Below are 21,005 nucleotides of genomic sequence, written 5' to 3'. Positions count from 1 at the left end.
CAAGCTCTGAGGTCGCCTGGGTCCCTGAGCCTGCGCGTGCATATGCACGCACGTCTGTCTGGAGCCCTGTCCCTCCTGGGCCCCGCGATTTCCGCATCTGGGTGTGATCTCTGCCGACTCCCCTGGCTCTGGGCGTGTGAGTGTAACAAGTCCAAACCTCCTCTGAGAGTCGGGGAGGCTCGGGCGCCCCACCCTCTGGGCTGTGCCCTTTCCTCCCAAACTGGTTGTGCAGGAGCAGGCGTGAGTGGGGTGTGGGCAAGCGTGGGTGCATGCGCACAGCCCCGGCCACTGGCCTGCCTCACCTGCAGGGAGAGGCCGCACAAAAACCGCCTGCCCAGTGCCCGGCCGCCCCACCTCGCCAGAGCCCAGCTGAGCAGCCAGCGAGGACTCACACCTGCTGCCTGCCACCCGCCTGCCATCACCGGCCAAGCCCAGCCCGAACCCGCACCTTCCTTCACGACCATGTTCAAGGGGCTGAGCAAAGGCTCCCAGGAGAAGGGGTCCCCCAAGGCCTCCCTGGCCAAAGGCTCCCCCAAGGGGTCCCCCAACAAGCACAGCCGGTGAGTAGGGCCGGGGGAGGGGCTGGGGCCCGGGTGGTGCCAGACCCAGGTGCTCCAGCCACCTGGGGGAAGCAGCCCAGAGCTGGGGCCAGCCCAGTGCCGGCATTAGGTGTCCTGAGCCCGAGAGCCTGGGGCTGGACTCTCTCTCACGGGCGCAGGCCAAGCTCCAGCCCCGGCAGGAGACCAGAGATGGCCTGGGGCTCCCCACGTTCTCCAGGGGGCCTGAGGGCCACGGGTTAAGGCTGCTCTGCAGACGTGCTGGATGGGGGCCTGAGCAGCTGCCTTCCTCTGCTGGGAGGCTGGGGGACTGTCTCCCTGTCCATGGCTCTGCCCTCAAGGCTCCGCTTGGATTGTGATGACCCTTGGGACCTGGGCACAGCACAGGGTGGGCAGAAGGACTGAGGCTGGAGAAGCCGAGAGGTGGCAGATGGGGTGCCCGGAGGCAGGGCTGTGCTGCCCCCACCTCCAGGCTGCAGCTCTCCCCACCCGGCTCACGCCTCGGGCCTTGAGAGTTTTATTAGAGTTGAGATGATACCTTCACCCTGTGGGTGTGTGGAGGGGGTGCTGGAGGGAAGGCGGAGGGGCCCGTGGGCCCCGGACATCCTCAGAGCCTCTCTCAGTTCCCCCAGCTCCCGGCAGGGTCCAGCCCGGCTCTCCAGAGCTGCACAGTCTGCAGACTTGGCTGGCCTTCTCCCACTCACTGGCCATCAGGCCCCTCTGCAGGGTGGAGGTGGCGGCTCGCGGGGTCCTGGGTGTGGAGGCGGGAGCGGAGATGAAAGGCCCATCACCCCAGTAGGGATCAGGGTGACGACTCCGAGGCTGGGCTTCTCGGCAGACGGGAAGGACGGCAGTTAAGACTCACTGGAGTGAGCTGTCCTCCCTGGGGCTCCTGGGCCCTGCCCAGGGTGGAGTGTGCTTCTCCCAGGGCTCAGGACCCAGAGCTCCCGTCCCCAGGGAGGCTCCCAGGCAGCTCGGTCCCTAGGGCCCTGTCCTCTGGCTGCAGCCGCCCCAAGAGGGCTCATCATTCCCCTCGTGCAATCTGCTTGTTCAACACATATTTATTGAGCACCTACTGTGTGCCAAGACTGTTGTAGGCCCCGGGGATGCCATCGTAAACAGAACCGACAGGTCCCTCCCTGCCTTCAAAGCGCCTACATTCTAGGGGAATAAAAACTAACACTTACTGGGTGTTGACTCTGCACAGGACACTTCAGATGAATCAGTTCTCTTAACACAATGACACGGTGAGGTAGATATTACTAGAGCCTTACTTTACAGGTGAGGAACCTCAGGCACAGAGAGATTAAGTAACTTGCCCAAGACCACACAGCTGTAGTGGAGAAGGATAAAAACCAGGCTGTCTGTCAGAGTTCTTTCAGGCTGTGTCTTTGCGTCACCGCCCCTCTGCTTGGAGGAGGCTTATCCTTTGCCCCCTCGTTTAAGGCCCAGCTCGTGAAGGTTTACCTTCCCCAGGACTGTGACCTCACAGGGTGCTGTGCTCCTGAGGCTTAGACCACTCTGCCTTTTATTAGGTCTGCTCGAGCCTCTGGGCTCCAGAGTGAGCTCAGTTCCACAGCAGGCGCCCTACAGAGGCTGGGAAAGGACCCTGGCAGCCCGGTTCAGGCTCATACTCTGCTCCTGGCTGTGTGGCCTGGGGCAAGTCAGGTCCCAGTTTGGGCTCTGAACCCCCAAATCTGGAAAGGGTTGGGGTGCCCTGGCAGTCTCGTGGCTTCCCCCTGCCCCGGTGCTGTGTGTCTCCTCTGGAAGCTTGTTAGCCTGGGCACAGGAAGAGCCCAGGGCAGCGGTGGGGAGACAGGGTTGGCGTGAATGGAAGTTGGGCTGGGGGACACGCTGCTGCTCCCCTGTCCGCAGCCAGCCCAACTGCCCCTCCCCAAGATCCAGCCATTCCATGTCAGGTATTAGGGGCTGAGCCAGTGATTCACTCACTCCCCTGAGGGCTGCCTGCCCTCCATCCAGAAGGAGCAGCAGGGAGCTAGGCGGGGTTGGGGACACACTTCCAGGACAGGGAGGTTGGTTGGCTCTGCAGTGCCGCGCACACCCGGGACCCCCATTTTCTGAGCCTCCTGTGGAGGCAGCGCTTACCCGCCCAGAACTGGGTATCTCACAGAGCTTCCTACAGAGAGGCCAGAGCTCCCCAGGTCTTGGACTCCTCCCTCCAGGGCAGTGAGCCCGGCTATAGGGCACGACGGGGCAGGCGGAGGAAGGGACACCACCCGGGTGGGCAGACCTCTGCCCAAGGGAAACAGAGGGACCTTCTCTAACCACGCTGCCCTCTGTCCCCACCACCCGTCAGAGCTGCCACCAAGGAGCTGGCCCTGCTCATCTCTCGCATGCAGGCCAAAGCCGACCAGGTGGAGAGGGACATCCTGGAGACCCAGAAGAGGCTGCAGCAGGTGAGGCCTGGGGGCAGATGACGGGGCGTGGGCACGTGGGAGGCCCATGGCCATGCCTGGCGGTCCCTCCTGTGCCCACTTGTCGTGGTGAAGGTGGACAGACAGTCCAGTCCTTCCCTGGCCACTCTCCAAACACAGTGGGAGAGAGGGCTTATCCCTCCTTCTCTGTCGGGCTCCTAACCTGGAGGGTCAAAGGGGCGGGGCCCAGGCCTCCCCTGTGTCCTGAGTCCGCCCCGCAGGTGCCCATGCCCTGCCCTCTGCCAGTGTGGCCAGAGTCCCTCAGGGCGGGGCTCAGGCAGCAGCGGCGGGCAGTGAGGATGCCATCTGCTGCCGCAGGACCGGCAGCACAGCGAGCAGGGCCAGGCCCTGCAGCACCAGGGGGAGGTGGGCTGTAGCCTGAAGGAGGCCGAGGAGCTGCTGAAGAGCCTCTTCCTGGATGTGGACAAGGCCCGGCGGCTCAAGCACCTGCAGGCCGAGGAGATGGAGAAGGAGTGAGTGGGGTGGGGGCGGCGGCGGGGGGCTGGGGCTCAAGGATGGAGGCGCCGGGGGTCCGGGGGGAGCCCCGGGCCCAGCTCCGACCTGTTGGCCACTTCCTTGGCAGCATCAAGCAGCTGCATGAGCGGGTGGCCCAGGAGTGTTCCGAGTACCGCGCCCTGTATGAGAGGATGGTGTTGCCGCCAGACGTGGGGCCCGGGGTCGACTGGGCACGGGTGCTGGAGCAGAAGCAGGTCAGGAGCCATCCCCAAAGTTGGAGACGCCTCAAGGAGCTGGAAGTCACACCCAGCAGCAACCACAGGGCAACCCAGAGCTGCCTTTCGTCAGGGGCTGATGCGTGCTTGGAGCTGGGGGCAGCTAGCCATCTGGGAAGGGAGTGGGCAGAGGCGACGGTGCAGTCAGGGAAGGCTTCCTGCAGGTGGGAGGGCTCGGTTGGGTTGGGGTGAGGTGGTGAGGAGAGGACATTCCAGAGAAAAGGAAGAGACCTGGAGGAAGCCTGGGGTGCGATGGGAAGTGGGGTTTTCTGGGCAGGTAGGCAGAACCAGGTCACGGGCACCCTGAGCATCACGTGAGGAACTGTGCTTTGATGTCACGACAGAAGGGGTGCTGTGATAACAACGAGGGGACAGGGGAGCATGGACAGGGCAGGGTGTGCACAGGCTCCTGGAGCCAGGCTGGAGGTGTCCCAGCAGGAGGCAGGGCAGAGCGTGGAGACTTTTCAGAGGCTGATCCCTGAGTCCTGGGGACCAGTGAGATTCAGGGTCCTCAGTCATGCAATGCTGAGGCCTCGGCCAGGGCCACTGGAGAATAGCATGTTCCCCAGGGTGAGCTGCAGCCATTCACCCAGGCGCCCACCTCTCCACCCTCTGCCCCAGTGACCAGCTCCACCTCTGCCGATGGGGATGCCAGGGGCCAGGGGGAGGGTAGGTGCAGGAGGGCTCCCGCCCCAGGCCCTGCAGCAGAGCTGAGCGGCCAGCCTTTCTGCAGAAGCAGGTCTGTGAGGGCCTGTACGGGCCGGGCATGGTGGACCTGGAGCAGCAGGTCGCCGAGCACAACATCCTGCAGAAGGAGATCGAGGCCTATGGGCAGCAGCTGCGGAGCCCCACAGGGCCGGTGGGTGAGCTGTCGGACGCACATCCCTGCTTGGCCCCAGTCCCAGTTCCCTTTCTCCCATCCGATCCTGAGTGAGGCCTGGCTGGCCCTCTAGGGCCAGGGATGGAGGAGGGGGCATGGGAGGCCCAGGACGTGGGGACATTCTCCCCTGCACCCCATCTCTCACTACGCTTGTGTTCTCTCTCCCTTGGTCGAGGCAGGACGCGGCCAGCATCCAGAGGCAATACCAGGGTCTCCTGGTGAGCAGGGCGGAGGGACAGGCTGGCGGGCTGGTGGGCTGGCGGGCTGGGCGGGCTGGGAGTGGGGCACAGCGTGACGGTGCCTCTTGCTACCCCTTCTCTCTCCCTGCCTCTTGCCCGAGCACAGAAGGCAGCCTCGTGGCGAGGGCAGAGCCTAGACAGCCTGTACACACACCTGCAGGGCTGCACGCGCCAGCTGAGCGCCCTGGCCCAGCAGCAGCAGCGCATCCTGCAGCAGGACTGGAGTGACCTCATGGCAGACCCCGTGGGCGTGCGGAGGGAGTACGAGGTCAGTGTGCGCAAGTGGGGGCGAGGTGGGGGGACGAGGACATCCTCGTCCTCACCGCCCGCTCCCCAACTCTCTCCCAGCACTTCAGGCAGCACGAGCTGCTGAGCCAGGAGCAGTGCGTGAACCAGCTGGAGCGTGACGGGGAGCGCCTGGTGGAGCTCGGGCACCCGGCCGTGGGGCCCATCCGGGTGCGAAGGCCCACACACTCCCTGCTGCCTCGGGGACCCTAACTCCCTCACTTGGGGAGCTTCCCAGGGAGGCTGGGGAGACAGAGAGGGAGACACCAGCCGGGTGGGGGACAGTGGGCAGGGCCAGCAGAGTGGGTGGGCGGGTGGATGGACCAGGTCGGGGCACGGTCTGAGGACTCCGTGCTTCTGCCCCCAGGCCCACCAGGAGGCCCTGAAGTTGGAGTGGCAGAACTTCCTGAACCTGTGCATCTGCCAGGAGAGCCAACTGCAGCACGTGGAGGATTACTGCCGGGTGAGCCTGCGGACAGGGCCGGGCAGGGGGACGGGGGTGTGTCTGGAAGACGCCGGAGGACACGCTCTCATCTCGGGTGTCAAGGCACCGAATAAAAAAGACAGAGCTGTGTTGTTGTGACTAGTTCCCAGGGGGAAAATAATGTCACACATACATTCTCAACAGGGTGATATCACTCCTGGGGGATGAAAGTTGGTTCTCGTGGGAGAAAAAAAAAAATCTTTTTTTATGCATAAATCACAGATATACATACGTAAAGGATATACAACATATCTATAATACTAAAATTTCATGGCGACAATGGGGAAAGTAAGGAAAAAAATGTCTAAAAAACTCCTTAGAAGGGACAATAATGAAACAAGGGTTGACAAACATTGATATAATAGACTTACAGATAAAAAAGAAAAAAAGAAAAAAATTTAAAAATGTATATATACAACAGGGACTTCTTTTTTTTAATAATTTCCAGCTAAAATGGTTTATTATACTTTGAGAAAAACAAAAGCCAAGGATTTTTTTCTTCCCTTTTCTTTTTTTTAAAAGGCATTTTTCTATATATCCACAATACCAGTATCACACCCACTGATGAGAATTCCGTAATATCACCCAACTGTAGGATGTTTCTTTAAAGCACACTCCCAGCTTCTACTCTGAGGCACCCTGGGCACCCGGGGTCCCAGCCAGGACTCCAGGTGCTAGAGTGAGGCGAGAGGGGCACTGCCCTTCATCTGTGCAGGAAGGACGAAAACCAAAGTGTTTTACGACACTAAAAGAAATTAAGTTCAGTGACCTCAAAATGCCTGATTTGCAGAGCACTTTAGTTAAAAAGACTGCACTGCCTGGGTAGAAAGACCGACAGCAAGTGGCAGTTTGGGTTTAAGCGGTTTGCATTTAGCTGCTTTGCGGGGTGCCCTAGGGCAGCGGGTGCCCCAGCTCTGCCCCTGACCACCCACCGACCTCAGTTCCAGGAAGAGGCCGACTCTGTCAGCCAGACCCTGGCAAAGCTCAACTCCAGCCTGGACGCCCAGTACAGCCCTGCCCCGGGGGGCCCACCTGGCGCCCCAACAGAGCTGCTGCAGCTGGAGGTGAGATGGCCCCACCCAGCCCCTGCACCCACTCCTGGGAACGGGGCCTGCCTGTGTGTCTGGGCCTCAGGCCTCCCGGGTACGTAGTCCTGCCCGGAGCCCCAGCCTTGGGAGCAGGAGAAGGAGGTCTGCTGCAGCAGGAGGAGCCTGGTCTGTTACCACCTCTGGACCTCAGTTTCCTCATCGGCAATGTGACAGGGGCTGCCCAGAAGAGCTCTGAGGCCCCTCCAGCTCCCACTCTGCAGGCCTGGGTGATGCTGGGCAGCCCCCTACCCCACCCCACCCCAACCAGCAGGCCCTAGGATCCTGGGTGCCCTGGGAGGGGCTCCTTTTACTTTGCTGACTAAGAGACCCTGTCTTGGGCTTCCCTGGTGGTGCAGTGGTTGAGAGTCCGCCTGCCAATGCAGGGGACGCGGGTTCGTGCCCCGGTCTGGGAAGATCCCACATGCCGCGGAGCGGCTGGGCCCATGAGGCATGGCCGCTGAGCCTGCACGTCTGGAGCCTGTGCTCCGCAACGGGAGAGGCCACAACAGTGAGAGGCATGCATACCGCAAAAAATAATAGTAATAAATTAAAAAAAAAAAAGAGACCTTGTCTTCATGAGGGCCAGACCCCTCCCCGGCCCTCCTGGGGGGCACGTATGGGGCTGGCCTGAGCCCCCATTGTCTGGGTCCCTGCAGGCAGAGGAGAAGCAGCTGGCTGTGGCCGAAAAGGCTGTTGGGGACCTGCAGCTGCGGAGCCGGGAGGTGGCCCCTCTGCCGCAGCGGAGGAAACCACCCCAGCAGTCCCTGCACGTGGACAGCATCTGTGACTGGGACACGGGAGAAGTACAGTCTCTGCCTGCCCAGCTCCTCCGGCCCCGCCCACCCCACCCCTGCCCCCTCCAGTCCCTCCCCTCCCCATCCTACCCACTCCTGCCACTGCCCCCGCCCCCCCCACCCCCCACCCCTGCCCGAGCACTACCCCTCTCCAAGCCCTGTCCTGCCTCTAGCTTGTCCCTGTCCCTACCCCAGCACCCCTGCCCCAGCTCCTGTTCCTCTACCTGTCCCCGTCCCCGGCCTCTACCCACCTTGGCCTTGATCCCTTCTCCATCCTGGCCCCTGAGCCTGCATAAGCCCCTCCCCACCTGCCCCCTAGGTGCAGCTGCTGCAGGGCGAGCGGTATACGCTGATGGACAACACTGATCCGCACACCTGGCTGGTCCAGGGCCCGGCAGGCGAGACCAAATGTGCCCCAGCCGCCTGCTTCTGCATCCCAGCTCCGGACCCTGAAGCCGTGGCCAGGGCCTCCAGGTGAGTCTGCCTGGGGATCCACAGGGGCAGGAGGCAGGCTGTGGGCCCAGAACGGGCCCTGTGGTTTGAGGCCATTGCCCGACCTTCGCCTGGACCAGTGACTGCTGGGGCCGAGGGGAGAGAGTGGAGGGACGTCCTTCTCTGATCTCCTCCTTGTTCCAGGCTGGCCTCGGAGCTGCAGGCCCTGAAGCAGAAACTGACCACAGTCCAGAGCCGCCTGAAGGCCAGTGCTGCGGAGCCCTTACAGCCTAGCCAGAAGGGTACCGAGGGCTGGCCAGGGAACAGGGGGAGGCACTATTGGGACAGAGGGAGTAGACTCGACTCTGGTCACTGTGAGGGCTGCCATGGGCAGGGGGTGACCCTGAATTAAGGGTTTCTGCTCTGGGGATTCCATCTCCTGGGTTGGCAAGCCCCTGGGGATGTCCCTCCCTGCCCATGGCCCTCCCACCCTACCCCACACAGGACCCTCTGCAGGCACTCAGGGAGGGGCCAACCAAGCAGACAGGCAGACGTGAGGTAGGCTCTGGACCCTCACAGGCACTCTTTTCCCCCAGCTCCAACCAGCTCAGCCCCAGCCGACCCACAGGCCCAGAAGCTCCTGACACAGATGACCCGGCTGGAGGAGGACCTGGGGCAGATAGAGAAGCAGGTGCTGACCTGGATCCGGGCCCCGTTGAGCCACACCACACCACTGGAGGACCTGGAGGGCCGCATCCAAAGCCACAAGGTGGGTGAACCAGGGCAGCTGGGATAAGAAGTGGTCCGGCCCTGGGGGCGTGCACAAAGTAAAGACGAGGCAAGTGTGGGAGCAGCCATGGGGCCCCGAGGTGGAAGAAGGGAGTGGACAGTCCATAACTCACGCAAGCTGGTTCCCATCCTGGCTCCTCCACTGACTGGCTCTGTGACTTTGGGCAATTCACTCAGCCTCTCTGGGCCTTGGTTTCCTCATCCCTGAAAAAAGGCACAATAATACCCAGCTCGTCTGGGTGTCCTGAGGATGAAGTATAGCAAGGCCCAGGAAGGTTCTAGAGGGGCAGGGCTCAGAATAAAGGCCCTGTACCCCACGCTGGAGGGGTGTTCTGGCGAGAGTCCTGAGAGCAGCAGGAAGCCTGGAGCATCTCAGGGGTGGTTTCTCCCGGGTGGCTGGCAGGGAGCCTCCCTGGAGAGGCTGCAGGAGTATAAACATGATCACAAAAGGACTCAGAAGTGCTAACAGTGAAAGTTGCCCCTCCCCCCACCTGGGGGGCAGCAGTTTGGATTGTATCCTTCCAAACCGGTTTCTACTCAAATATATCGTTTGGATATAGTTTTTAAAAAGTTGAAGCACGTTCACGTTATTGTGCAACTTGTTATTTTCACTCTGCAGTGTTCCGTAGCATTTCAGCTGGTTCAGAGCGCTGGCTGGGGGCGGGAGGGCTCCAGAGGTGGGAAAGGTGCTGCAGATGGGGTCCTGGGGCGGCACGGGGAGGAAGCAGGAGTGGCAGAAGGAGGCACTGTGTGGTAACACGGCCTCAACGATGCCTCTGCCCACGCCAGGCCCTGGTTACCACTGCGCTGGGACCTGGCAGTCTCCAAATAGGTCCTTAGGTTTTGAAGTCACAGCGTCAGGGGTGTCGGGGGTCCAGTTTACCTGGAAAGGAGGCAGTGCACGGCATGGAGTCGGCACCAGTGGCTTATGGACTAGATGAGTGAATAACTGATAACAGAATCAACGCAATAACCCCAAGTGGATGGAGCTAGGGCTTTGCTGCCTGACCTGGAGCGAGGGGGCAGGGAACTGAAGGTTTTGTGAACAGGAGAGTGACATGAAGACCAAGGTGGGCAAGAGCTCCTGATTCACAGGGTCTCGTCTCAACCTCCCATCGAGCATTCTGTAGATGAGGAGACTGAGGGTCAGAGAGGTTAACCGCCCACAGTCATCTACCTGGGAACTGAGACTGAGCACGTCCGCACCACACTCTCGGGCCTCATGGGCAGAGTTAGGTTGACATGGCAGGAGGGCTGGGTGGAAGCCACCCGCCCAGAGCAGAGATCCTGAGCCCCGCCCCACCCCAGGGCATGGCCCAGCGGCTGCAGAGCCTGGGAGCAGAGAAGGCGGCAGCCCAGCAGGAGTGTGAGGCGTTTCTGTCAGGGCAGCCTGCGGGCCCCGCCGCCCTGCACCTACCCGTGGTCCTCAGCAACGTCAAGAACAAGTACAGTGACGTGCAGGTTCTCTGCAGACTCTACAGGGAGAAGTGAGTGCTCTGGGGATGGGGGCCGCTGGGCGAGGTCATATGGGTGTGGCCAAGGGGGTGTCTGACCCTTGGCCTCCTCTGTGGCAGAGCCAAGGCTGCCCTGGGTCTGGAGCGGCAGATCCGGGATGCGGACAGGGTCATCCGAGGCTTCGAGTCCACCCTGGTGCAGGAGGCCCCCATCCCTGCAGACCCAGGCGCGTTGCAGGAGAGGGTCAGCGAGCTGCAGGTGAGGGGCTGGGTGGCCCCCTGGCAGAAGGGGGCCACAGCCTGACCAAGCATTTGAGGGCAGGTGGAGGGTGGACGTGGCATACGACCGAACCATAAGGGTGCCTCGCGCTGTGTCCCCTCCTGCCCCAGCGCCGGCGGAGGGAGCTGCTGGAGCAGCAGGCCTGCGTGCTGGGGCTGCACCGCCAGCTGAAGGCCGCCGAGCGCACGTGCGGCGCGCTGCACAGTAATTTCCATGAGTTCTGCCAAGACCTGCCGCGCCAGCAGCGCCAGGTGCGGGCCCTCACGGACCGCTACCACTCCGTGGGTGACCAGCTGGACCTGCGGTGAGTGCTGGGCCATCGCGGCTCATGGCACAGCCCCACGGGGCACGGTGGCCACGGCTGGTGAGCTGTGTAACCTTGGACTGGCGACTTCACCTCTCTGAGGTTCAGTTTCCTGACCTCTAAAATGGGATGGAGGACTTCCCTGGCAGTCCAGTGGTTAAAACTCCACGCTCCCGATGCAGGGGGCCCGGGTTTGATCCCTGGTCGGGAAACTAGATCCCACGTGCCGAAACTAAAGATCCCGCATACAGCAACGAAGATCCCATGTGCCACAACTAAGACCCGGCACATCCATATAAATTAAAAAAGGAAGAAAAAAGGGATAATAACGGCACCGACCTCCCAGGTGGTACCTGGCAGAGAGTGTCCGGTCCATCTCTGAATGCCCAGCTCCAGCACAGGGCCAGAGTTAGGGGATCGGCATGGTGGGTCACTCAGCCCTCCTGACCTGTCCCAGGGAGGGAGGCACCCACCAGCCTCCTCCGTGCACCCCTCACCTGTCCCCTGAGGGCAGCTCTCACCTCTGCTCTGGGCCTCGTCCTCCTGCAGGGAGAAGATGGTGCAGGACGCTGGCCTCACCTACCAGCGGTTCAAGAACTGCAGGGACAACCTGAACTCCTGGCTGGAGCACCTGCCCCGCAACGAGATGCGGCCCAGAGACGGGCCCAGCCAGATTGCCTACAAGCTGCAGGTGCAGAAGGTGAGGATCTGGGGCTGCAGGCGACCTGGGAGCCGGTACCCAGAGCTGGGCCCTCAAGCCACATCCCTTTCCCGGGCCACCTCCCCATCAGGGAGAGCTGCCTGTGTGCACGTGGCCCTCTAGTGGCCAGTGTTTTAATGACCTCAAAGCTCAGACCTCAGAGGCCTTGTGTCACACCCGCCACCCCAAATGCTCCAATTTGCCCACAGAAACGGCCAACCCTTCTCTGTCTGGTCCGAGGTGGACAGCGGGCCTTATGCTCCTGAGGGTTCCAACTCCTACTGCATCCTCTTCCTCATACTTGCCAAGCCCCTATTACATGCTGGTAATGAACCAGGGGCGGGGGTACAGCCCGGCCCTCGGGCAGCCCCCAGTCTGAGGCGGAGGCCGGTGCATCCCAGGCCGGTGCATCCAGGCCCACTGCTAAGTGCTTTGGTGGAGAAGCCAGAGCGCTGTGGGAGCCCATTGCGGGACATGCAGGGGGGTCGGGGCAAGCAGTCTGGAAGGAACTGACACCCAGGCTGAGGCTTGAGGAATAACTAGCATGGCCAGGTGTGTGTGTGGAGGGGTGAAACGTCCTGAGCAGAGGCCACGGTGGAGCACACCGGGAAAAGGCAGTTTCCCGCAGAGCCCTTCCCGCCTCTGGGCGGTGCTGGCTGCCTGAGGCCCTGGAGGCGCCCGGCTGGAGGAGAGTCCAGGTGAGTGGAGGAAAGTCCAGGTGAGCGGTGTTTCCTGAATTTCCCTTCTGCCTCGGCAGAGGCTGCTGCAGGAGATCCAGGGCCGAGAGCAGGACAAGGCCATGGCCTCCCGCCTCTCCCAGCAACTGCAGGCGGCCCTCCAGGTAAGCAGTTACTTCGGCTTGTCCCTTTTATCTCCCACCCACCCACCCTCCCTCCCTCCCTCCCTCCCTCTGACAGTCCCCTCCTCCCCCTCCCCCCACCTCCCCCACTGACGGCCAGCCTGTTGTCCTTTCCCCCCCGCTGCTCAGGACTATGAGCTGCAGGCAGACACCTACCGCTGCTCCCTGGAGCCCACCCAGGCGGGGTCGGCCCCCAAGAGACCCCGAGTGGCTCCCCTGCAGGAGAGCATCCAGGCCCAGGTGAGCCCGGGCTCTGTATCCCTCATTCCTCAACACCGCCAGGCTCCGCGGCCTCTCAGGCGGGAGCTGACACCGCCCTCCCCCACCTCCCTGTGGCCTCTCCAGGAGGAGAACCTGATGAAGGCCTACACTGAGGTTGCAGCCGTGCACCAGCAGCAACTGCACCAGCTGGAGTTTGCCGGAAAGATTCTGGAGAAGGTATGGGGGTGAGGCCCATCCGCTCCTGCACTAGGCAGCCTGGCCCGGTGGCTGACCTGGCAGACGCCCCTTCCTCTCCCCACTGCAGCCTGCAGCCCCGGGACAGCTCAGCAGCCTGAGGGAGGTGCTGCTTCCTTCCTCCCCCAGCAGCTCTTACAGGCTGGTGACCATGTCAGAGTTAGTACCAGGAGATGTCATTCAGTGCGGTCGCAGCTTCGCCACTGGGCAGTGCTCCAGTGGGGACGGGAGAGAATCCCCACGAAGTCTTCAGCCTAGGATCCAGCCCCAGTGGGCGAGAGGCCACCTAGGTCTCCATCCCTGAGAGACCAGGAGCCAGGTGCTCTCCATGACTCTTGGTGACTGGCCAAAGGACTGGCCAGCTTCTTCCCACCCAGAGGTGTACTCCAGGGTCCCCCAGAGGAGTGCAGGCCCATTTCTGGGAGCCTGGGTGGAAGTGGAAGGGGGAAAGTTGAGGAAGGGAGGACCTTCCTATTTGCACGTTCTAGTGCAAACGCGGCCTGAACGCTGCCTTGAATCCTAACATCCTGGGCATTGATGGAGCCTCTCAAAATCCCGCCTCCAAGCATCCCAGGTCTTCAGTTCCACCTCCCAGGACCTACTAGGAAGTCTCAGGAAGCAGGGGAGGGTCCTGATCTCAGGAGGGTGTGGTGGGCTTATCCCTTTCCTCCCCTCACCCCAGGACTCCCCCCTCTTCCTCTCACCCTGCAGAAGGAGCTCAGTGAAGACATCCAGGTGACCCGTGACTCACGGCAGGGGTCCGAGAGCCCAGCCCGAGCCCGGAGGGAGTCAGAGGCCCTGAAGTCCCAGCTGGAGGAGGAGAGGAAGCGGGTGGCCCAGGTGCAGCGCGAGCTAGAGGAGCAGAGGAACCAGCTGCTGCAACTGAAGACCCAGCGGCCCTTGGAGAAACTGGAGGAGAAGGAAGTGGTGGAGTTCTCTCGGGGCCCCCAGCTGGAGAGCAACCTGTCCAGGGTGAAGTCCCAGGTGGAGGACGAGGGCAAGAAGCGGGCTGGCCTGCAGGCAGATCTGGAGGCGGCGGCCCAGAAGGTCATGCAGCTAGAGAACCAGAGGAAGGCCACGCAGCCTCACCTGCTGACCAAGGAGGTCACCCAGATCGAGAGGGACCCTGGCCTGGACAGCCAGGCGGCCCAGCTCAGCAGCGAGATCCAGCTCCTGCGGGGGGAGAACTCCGCCATCTTGGCCCAACTGGAGGCGCTGAAGACGGAGCTGCTGGCCCTTGAGCAGAAGGAGGTGAGCGTGAAGGAGAAGGTCGTGCTGAAGGAAGTGGTCAAGGTGGAGAAGGACCTGGAAATGGTCAAGGCAGCCCAGGTCCTGAGGCTGCAGGTGCAGGAGGACGCGGCGCAGAGGAAGGGGGCGGAGGCAGCCGTGGCCGGGCTGCAGGCTCGCATCGCGGAGCTGGAGCAGGCAATCCGCTCCGTGCAGCCGAAGGTGATCGTGAAGGAGGTGAAGAGGGTGGAGCAGGACCCAGGCCTCCTCCAAGAGGCGTCCAGGCTGAGGAGCTGCCTGGAGGCGGAGAGGCGGGAGAACGAGGCGCTGGCCGGGGAGCTGCAGGAGCTGCGCGGCAAGCACAGCGCGGAGGAGAAGCAGAAGCCCAGGGTGGATCTGCAGGAGCGTGTCCACGAGATCTTCCAGGTGGATCCGGAGACGGAGCAGGAGATGGCGCGGCTCAGGGCCCAGCTGCAGGAGACTGCCCGCAGGAGGGGCAGCGTGGAGGAGGCGGCGGGGCGGCTGCTGCCCGAGCTGGCGGTCCTGCGGGCGCAGAAGCCCGTGGTGGAGTACAAGCAGGTGACGCAGGAGGTGGTGAGGCACGAGAGGAGCCCGGAGGTGCTGCGGGAGATGGACCACCTGAAGGCCCAGCTCAACGAGCTGGTCAACGGCAGCGGGCGGGCCCAGGAGCAGCTCATCCGGCTGCAGGGGGAGCGCGACGAGTGGAGACGGGAGCGCTCCAAGGTGGAGACCAAGACGGTGAACAAGGAGGTGGTGCGCTATGAGAAGGACCCGGTCCTGGAGCAGGAGGCCCAGCGGCTGCGCCAGGAGCTGCGGGAGGCGGCCCAGAAGCGACGGACGGCCGAGGACACGGTCTCCGAGCTGCAGAACAAGTACCTGCTGCTGGAGCGGAGGCGGCCCGAGGAGAAGGTGGTGGTGCAGGAGGTGGTGGTCACCCGGAGGGACCCGAAGTGCCGCGAGGAGCACAGCCGGCTGAGCCGGAGCCTCGATGAGGAGGCGGGCCGGCGGCGGCAGCTGGAGCGGGAGGTGCAGCAGCTGCGGGCCGCTGTGCAGGAGGACGAGGGCCTGCTCAGCTCCCGGGAGGACTGCGGCAAGAAGCTAGCCGTGGAGACGGAGCTGCGGCAGCTGACCCTGAGGGTCCAGGAGCTGCAGAAGCGGCCTCCCACAGTGCAGGAGAAGGTCATCATAGAGGAGGTGGTCCAGCTGGAGAAGGACCCGGACCTGGAGAAGTCTGTGGAAGGCCAGCGGCGGGACCTGGACCAGGAGAAGACCCAGGTGACCGAGTTGCGTCGGGAGTGCGAGAAGCTGCAGGTGCAGATCGACGTGCTCCAGAAAACCAAACCGCAGGAGAAGACCATCTACAAGGAAGTGATCAGAGTGGAGAAGGACCCGGTCCTGGAGGGGGAGCGTTCCTGGGTGTGGGAGATGCTCAACAGGGAGCGCGCAACCCGGCAGAGCCGGGAGGAGGCGGCGAGGCGCCTGCGGGAGCAGATAGAGCGGGCGGAGGCGCTGAGGAGGACCTGGTCGCAGGAGGAAGCCGAGCTCCAGGAGGCCCGGGACCAGAAGAGCCAGGAGTGCAGGCAGCTGCAGGAGAAGCTGCGGGAGCTGGAGATGCAGAAGCAGCAGCAGGTGCTGAGCCTGCAGGAGGAGTCGAAGCTGTTCGGCCGGAAGGCAGAGAGCGAGCGGCAGAGGGCAGCCCAGCGGGGCCACGAGCTCTCGCGGCTCGAGACGGCCATCCTCCGCGAGAAGGACCAGATCTACGAGAAGGAGAGGACCCTCCGGGACCTCCACACCAAGGTGAGCCGGGAGGAGCTCAGCCAGGAGACCCAGACGCGAGAGACCAACCTCTCCACCAAGATCTCCATCTTGGAGCCCGAGACGGGGAAGGACATGTCCCCGTACGAGGCCTACAAGAGGGGCATCATCGACCGAGGCCAGTACCTCCAGCTGCAGGAGCTCGAGTGTGACTGGGAGGAGGTCACCACCTTGGGTCCCCGTGGGGAGGAGTCTGTGCTCCTGGACCGCAAGAGCGGGAAGCAGTACTCCATCGAGGCCGCCCTGCGCTGCCGGCGCATCTCCAAGGAGGAGTACCATCTCTACACGGACGGCCACCTGCCCATCAGCGAGTTCGCCCTGCTCGTGGCCGGGGAGACCAAGCCCTGCTCCCCGCTCTCCATCGGCACCATCATCTCCAAGTCCCCACTGGCCTCCCCGGCCCCCCAGAGCACCAGATTCTTCTCTCCCAGCTTCTCTCTCAGGCTCAGCGAGGACAACTTCCCCATCGCCGGCGTCTACGACACAACCACGGACAACAAGGTCACCATCAAGATAGCCGTGGCCAAGAACATGCTGGACCCCATTACCGGGCAGAAGCTGCTGGAGGCACAGGCAGCCACGGGGGGCATCGTGGACCTCCTCAGCCGGGAGCGCTACTCTGTGCACAAGGCTGTGGAGAGGGGACTGATCGAGAACAGCTCCTTGCAGAGGCTGCTCAATGCCCAGAAGGGCTTCACCGGCATCGAGGACCCCGTCACCAAGAAGAGGCTGTCGGTGAGCGAGGCCATCCAGAAGGGCTGGATGCCCCAGGAGAGCATGCTCCCGCACCTGCGGGTGCAGCACCTGACCGGAGGGCTCATCGACCCCAAGAGGACGGGCCGCATCCCCATCGCGCAGGCCATGCTCTCCGGCATGATCAGTGAAGAGCTGGCCCAGCTCCTGCAGGACGAGGCCAGCTACGAGAAGGATTTGACAGACCCCATCTCCAAGGAACGGCTGAACTACAAGGAGGCCATGGGGCGCTGCCGGAAGGACCCCCTGAGCGGCCTGCTGCTCCTCCCAGCCTCGCTGGAGGGGTACCACTGCTACCGCTCGGCCTCCCGCACTGGCCTGCGCTCCCCGCGCTGACGGGGGCCAAAGCAGTCACAGGAGCGTGTGTGAGGGGGGAGGGTAGGATGCATGCACCCCTGCCCCCAGAGCAGCCCGATCGAGGGGCTGGGTCTTCCCTCTGTCTGACTGACTCTCGGTGTTGGGCTCCCTCCCCTGACTTTGGTGCCCAGTCCATCCCCTGACCTGGATGGAGATCAGCAGTTCTGTTTTCCTCCCTCCTCCCTCACCTCAGTGCTTCCAATAAACGAATTCTCCTGGCGTCCTGTTCACATCTGGGAACGTAAGAGTCGACTCGTCTGCGGCATGAGCACGAGGGACAGCACTGCTTGGGTCCTGGGGAGTGGACACGCCCAGCTGGCCCTGCTGGGGACGGGGTGCTTTCGGAGGCCTGTGGCTCCTCTGACTCTAGGAAGGACCTGACGGGGGCAGGCCACGGAGGATGATGCCCTCCCCCCTCCCCCTACCCCCACTCCCCACCGGCTCAGGGCTTCTCAGTTCAGGCCAGGAACTGTCTTCAGCCCGCTGTCAACCTCCCCCTCGTCAGCAAGTCCCTGGTGTCCCCCTGAGCAGAGAAACACTGGAAAACTCAGGAATGCATCAGTTTTATTTCCTGTTCTTAAAGCCAGAAGCAAACAAACGTTAAGCATATCCCAGGTGACGAGACAACTAGTTAGAACACCCAGCCTGCCCCAGGATCAGGAAAATGTCCTCTCTCCCTCACCCCGCTTTCTGTTTAACTTGGGACCCTTAACTGGAACTCAACTCTTCCCCAAAACATTTTAAATCCAGAAGACCAGCCGGGAGAAACTCTTTCCCCCGGGGTCTGGCTCTGCAACTGAGGGCCGGGCAGCGGAAGGGCACTAGGAGGGCTTGCTGGAGGCCCGGGCAGGTTTCCTACTCTCCTTAGCACCTGCCATTCTGGTGCCAGGGGACCCAGCCTCTGACGGACCCCCTCGGACATGGCGCTTCTGTGCCCCCATCTTGAAACGGCACCGGCAAACCCAACAAACAACCCAGGAACTCGCTAACCTGCTGGCAGGACAAACCCAAACTCAGCCCTCTGACGGCTGACGCCAAATTGCTCTCTCCCCAGATGTGTCCTCTTTCTTGGGAAGTGAGTAGGGAGGCAGGGGGGCAGCAGCTGGAGAGAGGCTTTGAGGCCTCACACCTTCTCAGCGGCAGAAACCCTCCAGCACACACTAGCGCGGGGCCAGGGAGGCCTCGGTGGACGAGAAGTACGGATGCACAAGGGCGGCCTTGGCCGACATGCGCCGGCTGGGGTCATACTGCAGGAGTTGCTGCGGAGGAAGAGACAGACTGGGCCCGGGGGTGGCCAGGGCCCCAAGCCCCAAAGCAGAGCTGCCGCCACACCCAGACGGCACAAAGCCAGTACCTCCCAGCTTGAGAACCAGTTCTGGACGCTCCCGGAATCTGGGGACAAAGACTTCATTCTAGTCCAGCCCTAAGTCACCCCCTGTCTCCTTCACGTTACTGAGGCCGAGTCAGGCTCCCCCCTTCCTCAGGGAGCCTTCCAGGCTCCAGCCTAGTTCTAGTTGAGACAGACTTTTCTCTAGGTATCAGGATGAGGGAACCAAACCTGTCCAGGGAGCATGTTGAGGGTGGGGCAGAAACACAAAAATCCCTAAACCTGGCCAGGCTGTGGAAGGACCCCCCTGCCTTAGAGTAGCCAGGATGGAGGGCTAGGAGGCTCCATGGGAAATCCACTCCATCCTCCTGGCCCTGGGTTGGGAGACGCACACAGCCCTCTGGAAAGCTGGATACAGAGCCTGAAGATGAACTTCCTGCCCTGCCTTCCTCTGACCCAACACCAGACTAAAGAGAGAAACGTGCTCTGAGTCTTTGTGGGCAAGAATGGCTAGCTCTGCCTGAGGCCCTCTGGGCAGCCTGGCCTGGGCCAGCCCAAGGGGTCAAGAGGGTACAAGCAGAGGGGTGAGTGAGGACTGGGGCAGGGGCCGCGGCGAGCAGCGAGCAGCCTGCTCTGAACAGCCTCGTGTGAAGAGTAACCGCTGTGGAACGCACTGCGGGAGCACCGAGGCAGTGGGCGGTGTGGTCCCTTCTGGGAAAGCTTACAGCTTAGATGGGGTAATAATGTCCACGAGAAAAAATTACCAAAACACAAGGCAACTAAGAAAAAGGGCACATAGCACAGCATAAAAACAAAGCTAACTAGAGGAGAGAAGTTTTAAAAGGGATGATGAACATTGGACCTATCATGGGAGAGGCTTCCAGGTGGAGCAATGGATACACATGGGGACAAGCGAGCTCTGTATAGGGGTCAGCAAAGAGAAGAGCTGGGACTCAGAAGGAACCAGGGCTGCATAAGAGGCTGGATGACAATGGGACACTTCTAGCAAGAGCAGCAGCTGGCGTGAGGAGGTCTTTCTCAGCCTCCCTGCCGCCCACCTGTACCTACCATGAGCAGGTCCTTGCCCTCTGGCTCCAGGTGGGGCACGATCTCCTCCAGCCCCTTCCTGGTCCACTTGGGGAAACTGCCCTTATAGTCAGGCAGCTGGGTGACTCCTGGCCACATGGCTTCATTGGGTGTCCCCAGGGTCCGAAAGATACGAAAGAGTTGGTCAATCTCAGAGTCGCCAGGAAACAGGGCTTTGCGGGTCACCTGGAACGGGGAAGGGGAGAAGGTGTGGGGTCTACTCCCTTGTCATGCAGAATCCAATACCAGAAAAGAGGCCAGACCAGGGAGGCACTTCCAAGATATCTTTCCCAGGGCTGTGCTAAAAGTCCTGGCCTTTTCTGGAAAAAGACCTTAGCCAGTCCCAAACACCCCTTAATCCACTTCTAACAGGAGAATCAGAGCCCCTTCTACCCCCCACCCCAGAGGACCCTGTCTGTGGCCTCCCTGGGGCCATGTCTGGCCCTCTCTCTACCATCTCTGCAAAGATGCAACCAATGCTCCAGACGTCCACAGCTGTCGAGTAGAACCTGCTTCCCAAGAGGATCTCGGGGGCACGATACCAGAGTGTCACCACCTGTGGGGACAAGAAAACAGCGTCATTCAGGGTAGCTGGGTGCACGGGTGACATCCCTTCTCTCCCCTCTGTCCTGCGGTACCTCATGGGTGTAGGAGCGCAGGGGCACCCCGAAGGCCCGAGCCAGTCCAAAGTCAGCCAGCTTGATGGCTCCCAACTCATTGATGAGCAGATTCTGGGGCTTCAGGTCTCGGTGGATGACCCGATGCGAGTGGCAGAAGTTCACCCCCTGCAGCAGCTGGAAGAGGTAGCTCTGGAACAGCAAGCATGAGAAGGAGCTGGCTGAGCGGAGGCGGGGCCGGCTGAGCAGGCGTTCGCCGCAGGTTGCCCCCGTCCCGCCCCCGGTACCTTGACTACATGCAGGGGGAGCTTGGAGGCTGGGGTGGAGTCCATGTACTTCTTCAGGTCCTGGCTGAGGAACTCAAACACCAGGTAAAGCTTCTTCTCGCTGTGCACCACATCCAGCAGCCTGGCCGGGCGACACCAGTCAGCATGCGGCTCCCAGCCGGGCTGGGAGAGGCCCACTTCCCCGCTCCTTCAGGCCTCACCTGACGATGTTGGGATGCTTAAGCTCTTTGAGCAGGGAGATCTCCCTGATGGCAGTGCTTGGGACCCCCTCCGTCTCCCTGGAGAAGAGAGTGGTACAGCAGTGGAGGCAGCAGCTGAGCAGGCCCTTCTGCTGGGGGGCGGGCGGGGGGTGTCACCTGTGTTCCTTATTCCCTAAGGATGCCCACCCCCTCCCCAGCGATGGGGCTCTGTGCTCCTCGGCACACACCCATCACCCCCACCGGCCGGGGGCAAAGCCTGGTCGGGGTGAGGACGCATGAGGGCTGCACCTCCGTGGCCCCCGTGTAACTGGGGAGCACTCGGAAAAGGAGTGGAACACAAAACCCTGTGATGAGGGACGGATGGGTGGGCTGTGGGTCACCCACGGACCAGGGGGTCTCAGAGGCCGTCCCAGAACTCACAAATCCAGCCTGATCTTCTTGAGAGCCACGAGCTGCCCGGTCTCCTTGTTCTTGGCCTTGTACACCACCCCATAGGTGCCCTCTCCGATCTTCTCCACCTTCTGGAACACATCCATGCCCGCAGAGCC

At 62.2% G+C, this 21,005-nt stretch overlaps 2 protein-coding genes across 4 annotated transcripts; one reads left to right on the top strand and one right to left on the bottom strand.

Annotated features, from left to right (window-relative positions):
* The first annotated feature begins 329 nt into the window (after positions 1-329).
* On the top strand, positions 330-17,172 carry EVPL (envoplakin). 2 transcript variants are annotated; one of them, XM_027080736.1, is made up of 22 exons: positions 330-560; positions 2,875-2,974; positions 3,311-3,465; positions 3,576-3,702; positions 4,457-4,582; positions 4,783-4,821; positions 4,949-5,110; positions 5,191-5,298; positions 5,495-5,590; positions 6,553-6,675; positions 7,356-7,502; positions 7,813-7,967; positions 8,130-8,227; positions 8,522-8,694; positions 10,023-10,201; positions 10,289-10,427; positions 10,559-10,752; positions 11,302-11,452; positions 12,210-12,293; positions 12,441-12,551; positions 12,657-12,749; positions 13,479-17,172. In XM_027080736.1, exons 1-22 carry the CDS (start codon positions 463-465, stop codon positions 16,917-16,919), a joined length of 6,099 nt encoding a protein of 2,032 aa, XP_026936537.1. In that variant the 5' UTR covers positions 330-462; the 3' UTR covers positions 16,920-17,172. The 2 variants fall into 2 exon arrangements, with proteins under 2 accessions (XP_026936537.1, XP_026936538.1); XM_027080737.1 differs by lacking the exons at positions 330-560; positions 2,875-2,974; positions 3,311-3,465; positions 3,576-3,702 and having other exon boundaries at positions 3,924-4,586.
* A 315-nt stretch (positions 17,173-17,487) lies between these two features.
* CDK3 (cyclin dependent kinase 3) lies at positions 17,488-20,993 on the bottom strand. 2 transcript variants are annotated; one of them, XM_027080743.1, is made up of 7 exons: positions 20,878-20,993; positions 20,458-20,535; positions 20,258-20,378; positions 19,992-20,162; positions 19,808-19,909; positions 19,336-19,539; positions 17,488-18,332 (listed from the first exon to the last, which is right to left on the bottom strand). In XM_027080743.1, the coding sequence occupies exons 1-7, from the start codon at positions 20,991-20,993 to the stop codon at positions 18,183-18,185; spliced, it is 942 nt and encodes a 313-aa protein (XP_026936544.1). In that variant the 3' UTR covers positions 17,488-18,182. The 2 variants fall into 2 exon arrangements, with proteins under 2 accessions (XP_026936544.1, XP_026936546.1); XM_027080745.1 differs by having other exon boundaries at positions 17,488-18,199.
* Between the last annotated feature and the right edge of the window lie 12 nt (positions 20,994-21,005).

Source organism: Aethalodelphis obliquidens, unplaced genomic scaffold (assembly GCF_003676395.1).
Source record: "Aethalodelphis obliquidens isolate GAN/ISIS:26980383/991018 unplaced genomic scaffold, ASM367639v1 scaffold44, whole genome shotgun sequence".
Taxonomy (NCBI): domain Eukaryota; kingdom Metazoa; phylum Chordata; class Mammalia; order Artiodactyla; family Delphinidae; genus Aethalodelphis; species Aethalodelphis obliquidens.
Note: the sequence above shows the minus strand (reverse complement) of the source record. Positions and strands in the feature narration are given on the sequence as shown.